Here is a 6,798-nt window from a genome sequence, read left to right as displayed (position 1 = left end):
CCACCTCCAGGGTTTAAGCAATTCTTCTGCCTCAGCCTCCCGAGTAGCTGGGACTACAGGCGCATGCCACCACACCTGGCTAATTTTTTGTATTTTAGTAGAAATGGGGTTTCACCGTGTTGCCCAGGCTGGTCTTGAACTCCTGAGCTCAGGCAATCTGCCCACCTCAGCCTCCCAAAGTGCTAGGATTACAGGTGTGAGCAACCACGCCCAGGCTTTAAATTTATTTTTACCTTACAAAATTTAATTTTAAAAATTCATTTTTCCTTTTCTCTCTTTTTAAATTATAAATTATAGTCCCATGGATTTTCAAATATTGTTATACTAGTTATATTATATAATAACACTATTTTAAAAACTATATAGAATAGATAGCACTGAGGAGAGATGAAGCAATAGAAAGGTCAAAGTTGAAACTTGTTAAAATGTGTTTGGCTTTTTTTCCCTAAGGTTGGAATTATTAAATTGGTGTGACTTTAGGAGGTTTTCAAGGAATTGGTGTGTGTTACTGCAGAATCACTAGCTCTTAATTTGTAATTTGATGGCTAAAAACAGACAAGTCACTTAAAGGAATATATCATATTAAAAAGTTACTTTCCTTGACATTTGGCCAACTGTCTCCCCCAGCCTCCATCTGAAGTATGGAAGACATTTAGCCTGCAGGCTCATGCCTGTGCAGTACCAGAGGGAATGTGGAGGGCCCTTGCCATGCACCAGCAGCCCTATTCTCACCTGTGTGGTTATATCTAACTTTAGAATTGCAGCCCCAAGATGGTTATCTGAAATACAAACCCACTTGTTTGCAGCTTTCTGCCTACCTCCCCATGGCATTTGTGCAATCTTTATGACTGGGATTTGGCCTCAATGTTTCCTCCAATATCTCAGTAACCCAGCTGGGGATGAGCCTCACTTGGAAATGCGGTTCAGCTGTGCTGATCTCTTCCCCAGCTTGGAGGAGGCCTGCCCTCCCGCAAGCTGGCCACCTGGCTGGCTTCCTGATCATGCTGAAGAATCTACCCTGTAAAGTTCCATGTTGTCAGCTGCCAGACACTGTGTGCTGCCACTGCCAGGACACAATGCTCCTGGAACCCCTACCTGCTTCAGTGTTGATGCTGGCCTGGACCAAGCAAGAGGGAGAGGTGGCTCCAGATGTCCACCTGGACATTACCAGTGATTGCTGGTCCCTGCAGCTCCCTCTGGCATGGGCATGAAATTCCTGGAGTCATCTCCTTTTCTCCCTGTGAGGTGAGGTTACAGCACTATCTTTGAAATCTTGTTAGAAAGAATATAAGACATTTACAGTTACATAGAGTATTGAAACAATTTTGTTCTTTTTAAAATTTAAAGCGTACATTCCAACTAACTCTATTTTGACAGTTTTGAGAATTTGACTATACGTTCATATTTCTGGAGGGGTGGTAGAATCAAACTACATCATACTCTAACTCCAATAAGGTTGAGAGTCAGATAGCTAAAGAGTGACTGACTCAAAAGTGAAGCCACAACTTGGGGACACTGTATTGACTCCTGTGTCTGGCTGGGGTCATTGCTGGGATCACTGAAGGTAATAATCCAGAAGAAGGAATTAAAAATATGTCCATCAAATGTGGGGAAGACATTTAACTGAGCAGAAATAATAAAAGAGAGGAAAATAGGATGGAGAGCTTTTGTGCAAGATCATATATTTAGAGACAAAAAGAACACATGGATCTGGGAAGCCAGATTGTAAGTGCTGTAAAAAACCCAGGGACACAGTTGAGCACGTGTTACCCTAAATTTGCAGGAAGAGAGCACTGTTATGAATCAACTAAGCTATAAGGCTCATTACTGGGAAGATCATACACCTGATATGTTAATGAACAGAAAGGTCTCAAATGAACAAGTTCACTTCTGTGTACTGCGCTGGTCAAAGTAGTAACCTTAATTTCATAATTACACATAAAAAAAATGACAATTTCCATACACTTGAAAACACCAAAATTCAATGGGACATACCATCATCTATAGCAAGTATTCATTAAATATTTATTACTCAAATGAATGACAAATAATTTCATCCAACAATCTTTAAACTGCTTAATCCTGTGACAATATTTAATCTTTTACATTTCATGACCTTATTCCTTCTGTGCTCTAGTTTTTAAAAGCTTGACAATTCTATTTCTTTTCTTTTTTCTTTTTTTTTTTTTGAGATGGAGTCTTGCTCTGTTGCCCAAGCTGGAGTGCAGTGATGTGATCTTGGCTCATTGCAACCTCCACTTCCCAGGTTCAAGAGATTCTCTTGCCTCAGCCTCCGGAGTAGCTGGGACGACAGGTGTGAGCCACCATGCCCAGCTAATTTTTTCGTATTTTTAGTAGAGATGTACTTTATATTTTTAGTAAAGATGGGGTTTTGCCACGTTGGCCAGGCTGGTCTTGAATTCCTGACCTCAGGTGATCTGCCCACCTTGGCCTCCCAAAATGCTGGGATTACAGGCGTGAGCCACCATGCCTGGCCAATTCTTTCTACTTCTTATAAAAATTCTTATGTTCTTGGTGGATAAACTGGTTGCATAATAAAATTATTTTAGTTCAAATGGATAGATTCCTGCCAGATTCACCCAGTTGCCAATTATCTGAACTGAAGCAAATAAAAATATGAAGTAAATTTTTATATCACCCTCCAAAAGCTTGGGAATTATATTCTGCCATTTAAGGCTTTACTGGACTTACTGTCCATGAAATTTTCTAATTACAAAGTGGAAGTCTATTCAAGAGTATTTATACTTAGAAAAGTTAGGAAGACAGAAACCTGAAAAGACTGTCTTCAGAAAAACCTCTCTGCTTCCAATAGGAATATACCATGGTCATAATTTTATGCTCACATGTCACACAAAGATAGGCTGTTACTGGAGAGTTATTTTGTACAGTTGGTATTTTTAATTCTCCATTTTTTGTTCACAAATGTAGTCTTCATTTTAATGAAGAAGAGAAGTCTGTGTTTCTTCCATTTCAAACTCCTCTGTCCACTTCTGCAGGTCTTGTGCATTATGCATCGTCCATAACTCTGCAAAATACTTGAGTCTCTTCCTGGGGAAAAATAAAATACTACTTATTTAATAAATGAAATTGCTGGGAGACAATACGTCTCATCAGAAGCTATGAAAAGTCCATAACATTTGAATACCGGGTAGGCTCTATAGTTAGGAAGCTGTGTCAGTGTCACCCTTCTGGTGAAAGGAGCTTTCAGAGCTGCTACTATAATCAAGGGACCCAGGTTACCAATTGCCACTATTGCCTTTGTGCCTTCTCCTAAAATCCTTACCCCTGCCAGCCCCAGAGGGGAGAACTTGACCTTCTCCTCTTTCAAACTCTGCTAGAGGCTGGTGGTGTGTGCTTACTTGTACCTGGAGACAAGAAACTCCTATGAAGTGTTACCAGGAAGAAAAGTAACACCAACCGAAAACAATGAAGCTAATTAAAGAGTAAAACGCCAGCATAACACAGACTTTTTTTTTTTTTCCTGCAGAATAGCAACCCAACTGAGTATTTAGGGTATGGAGCTAGAGCACCTGAGTTCCAATTACTGCTCCACCATCAAGTAGCTGTGTGACTCTGGGTCAGTGTCCTGTCCTTGCTGGTCTCACTTTCCCCAACTATACCATGAGGATAAGGCTGCCATAAGGATGAAATGAGATAATGTATGTAAAGCAATGAGAAGAGTAGCTGGCACAGTGTGTAGGCTGCTGCAAATGACTGCTCAGAATGGTTTCTACACACAGTAACCATCCAACAAATAACAACTATTATAACAAATCCACACTAAGGCCCAAGATTCAGTTTGATTTCTTTGATCTGGCCAAAGGAATTGATGTGATAAACACTTTTAGAAAAAAGGTAAAATAACAAATACAGTATCTGGATAAATGATCAGATTCCATCCCAATGCAACGTCTTCTAATAATTCTCTCATCTTGTCAAGATCACTTCACAGAGTTCAAAATGTCACTTACTAGTTGGAAGAGTTAAAACATTTATGAGTAATCTGTGAGTTTTTTTGCTCTTGCTTTATAGGCCATATAGCAGAAACAAGAATATATGAAAATATAGAAATTGCCATATTTTATTGCTATCTTGCATATATTTCTATAGCAAATTTAGAAATTGACATATTTTATTGCTATCTTGTATATATATCCTTTGTAGTAAAGTTTTATTCTAGGTTTTTTTTCAGAGAAAAAGAACAATAATAATATGGCAACTAAAGAGAGTTTAATTTGTCTCTGGACTTTGCAGAGGAAGAGGGCTAAGTTTATTTTTAAATTCTCATAGATACTTTTCCCTCAGGAAAAATTTTATATTAATCTGGCTTGTAACAGAAATAGGCTGAAACTGATTATGCCACTTTGCTTCTGTTTTGGCATTGTGATTTGGAAATGAGCCAGAAAAGAGTGTCACTAGAGGAGGCTGTGTGCCATTTGTAGAGTCCAGCACTCTGGACTTGGTCAACTACAGTATACCAAAGTGGAGAAGTGCAAGGCGGAAGCACAGGAGAAGGAGGTAGGGAAAGAGAAGTTAACTGCACAACTGTACTTTGGTAAACAAGTTAGCAACTGTTTCTTTAGCTAGTATGACAGGCATTACTATTTCAATATTGAAATTTGGTAATAATTCCCAGAATTATTACCAAATATTAAAGAATATTATTGGAGTATAACACAGGGACACCAGTAGCCAGCCAAGATTTTCTATTCGATCAACAGTCTGTTCATCATGATCATATGATTATCAACCAGGGTACTAATGTACCCAGCACATCAGGCTCCCCAAGTATGGCAGGGGTGGGGCAGTAGGTGGATGGGGAGCTTATGTTGTTTTAGAATTTTGTATTTGGGAAACAAAAGGGTATAATTTACTAATATGATATTTTCCTAGAAATATCTTTCTTTCAAAGTGTATCTCAGGTTTACATTAAGATTAATTTATGTACTGACTACATACTAGCTGGATAGCAAGGGTAAAGATGGAAAGTATTCCCATAGGCATTTAAAGTGACAGCAGCCTGTTTAGAATGAAAAATTTGTCACAATCTACAAAATAAGTGACATGTGGATATTGACTATGATTGCCTGTTATGTAATACTATTACTTTCATTAAGTTCTGATAGAATTTCTGGATGTAATTGTTGCATATCTGAATAAAATCTACGAATAAAAGAAATCTTCTGTAGGTTCTCAATATCTTCAGTAACCTTTGGCATACTGAATCTTTAAAGTAATGAATGTGGCACATATTAAGGAGTTAACTTAATTCTTTATAAAAATGACTAAAAAACCAATTTAGCAACTTAATAATGATCTAATGAAGATGGACTGAATTCACCTGAGCTTTGCAAGAACTGTTTTCACTTCATCATAATTAAATGGTTGAGAATATTTGAAGAGGTGCTTAAAAGTAGACCTGATGTTCATTTTTAGGACACTCCTCTCTTTCTTGGACAACTTAGAAGGCTTCATTACAAACGAAAAAATGCAGCATAATCACTCTGACCTTTTCGTATTTATTAATCCTTCCAGCTCTTTTGACTTGTGGGCTGCTTTCTTCAAAATTTCTCCAGGTACATCTGCTAGTTTAGCCACATTTAATCCATAACTCCTTGCTGCAATTCCTCTAGTTATTTGGTAAAGGAAGGTGACAAAATCAGGGACTTGTTCTTCTGCACCTGTGAAATAAAGGAGACCAAAACTGTGCCTGAAAGCTGAAATAAATTAGAGGATTAAAAAGGACATGTAAGTTCTCATAACTTTATTAAATCATACAGTCTGAAATCACTGTTCCTACCTGCCTGTTAGATCCATTTATCAATTTGATATGTCTAGAAAAGGATAAATACTGTTTTGAAACTGCTGTGTGCATATAGGACCTTTTAGCTCACTTAAAATAGTTTTTAACAATGATTCATTGCAAATTTGAACTGAACGTCTATATTAAAAAGAGAATGATTTATTTACTTTTTTAGAGACAGGGTCTTGCTCTATCACCTAGGCTGGAGTGCAGTGGCATGATCATATCTTACTGTAACATCAAACTCCTGGGCTCAAGCAATCCTCCTGCCTAGCCTCCTAAGTAGCTAGGACTACAGGTTCATGCCACCACCCTCAGCTAATTTTTTAATATTTTTTGTAGAGATTGGGTCTTGTTATGTTGCTCAGGCTGGTCTCGAACTCCTGGCTTTAAACAATCCTCCCTCCTCGGCCTCTCAAAGTGTTGGGATTACAGGCGTGAGCCACTGCGCTGGGATGAGAATGATCTTAGTACGTGGTTGATACAATATAATTTTTCCTTTTTATGTTTCTGGGACAGGGTCTGACTCTGTTGTCCATGCTGGAGTGCAGTGGCGCAATCTCAGCTCACTGGCAGTCTCAATCTTCCAGGTTCAAGGTGATTATCCCATCTCAGCCTCCTGAGTAGCTGAAACTACAGGTGCATACTACCACGCCTAGCTAATTTTTTTTTTTTGTAGAGATGGGGTTTTGGCCATATTGCCCAGGCTGCTCTCGAACTTCTGGGCACAAGTGGTCCACCCGCCTTGGCCTCCCAAAGTGCTGGGATTACAGGCATGAACCACCATACCAGGCCTATAATTTCTCCCTTAAAAACAGAAAAGAAAATATTACATGTTGGCCAGTTTAAATAACAGGATTGAGATGTTCTGGTTTATTAAATATTCAGGTTAACTAAGAGCTATACATACCGGATTCTGTTCAGTACCACCCAGATCCCACTTAGGACTAAAGAGTTTATTCCCTCAGCTGTCA

The 6,798-nt window shown here is 38.7% G+C and overlaps 1 protein-coding gene across 3 annotated transcripts in view; it reads right to left on the bottom strand.

The window, feature by feature from the left end:
- Positions 1–304: 304 nt before the first annotated feature.
- The window catches only part of MSH3 (mutS homolog 3), a 229,626-nt gene continuing 223,132 nt past the window's right edge, over positions 305–6,798 (bottom strand). For 2 of the 3 annotated variants that reach the window (XM_030800806.1, XM_030800807.1), the window contains exons 23-24: positions 5,531–5,702; positions 2,897–3,069 (exon numbers count right to left, since the gene is read on the bottom strand). In XM_030800806.1, the coding sequence (XP_030656666.1) occupies positions 2,958–3,069; positions 5,531–5,702 (284 nt within the window). In that variant the 3' untranslated portion in view covers positions 2,897–2,957. Of the gene's footprint in view, positions 1,239–2,864; positions 3,070–5,530; positions 5,703–6,798 lie in introns of those variants that run through there. The other variant, XM_003261531.3, reaches the window with a different exon arrangement.

This window comes from Nomascus leucogenys, chromosome 2 (assembly GCF_006542625.1).
Source record: "Nomascus leucogenys isolate Asia chromosome 2, Asia_NLE_v1, whole genome shotgun sequence".
NCBI classification, from domain to species: domain Eukaryota; kingdom Metazoa; phylum Chordata; class Mammalia; order Primates; family Hylobatidae; genus Nomascus; species Nomascus leucogenys.
The sequence above is the reverse complement of the archived record's forward strand: the minus strand, read 5'-3'. Positions and strand labels throughout refer to the sequence as shown.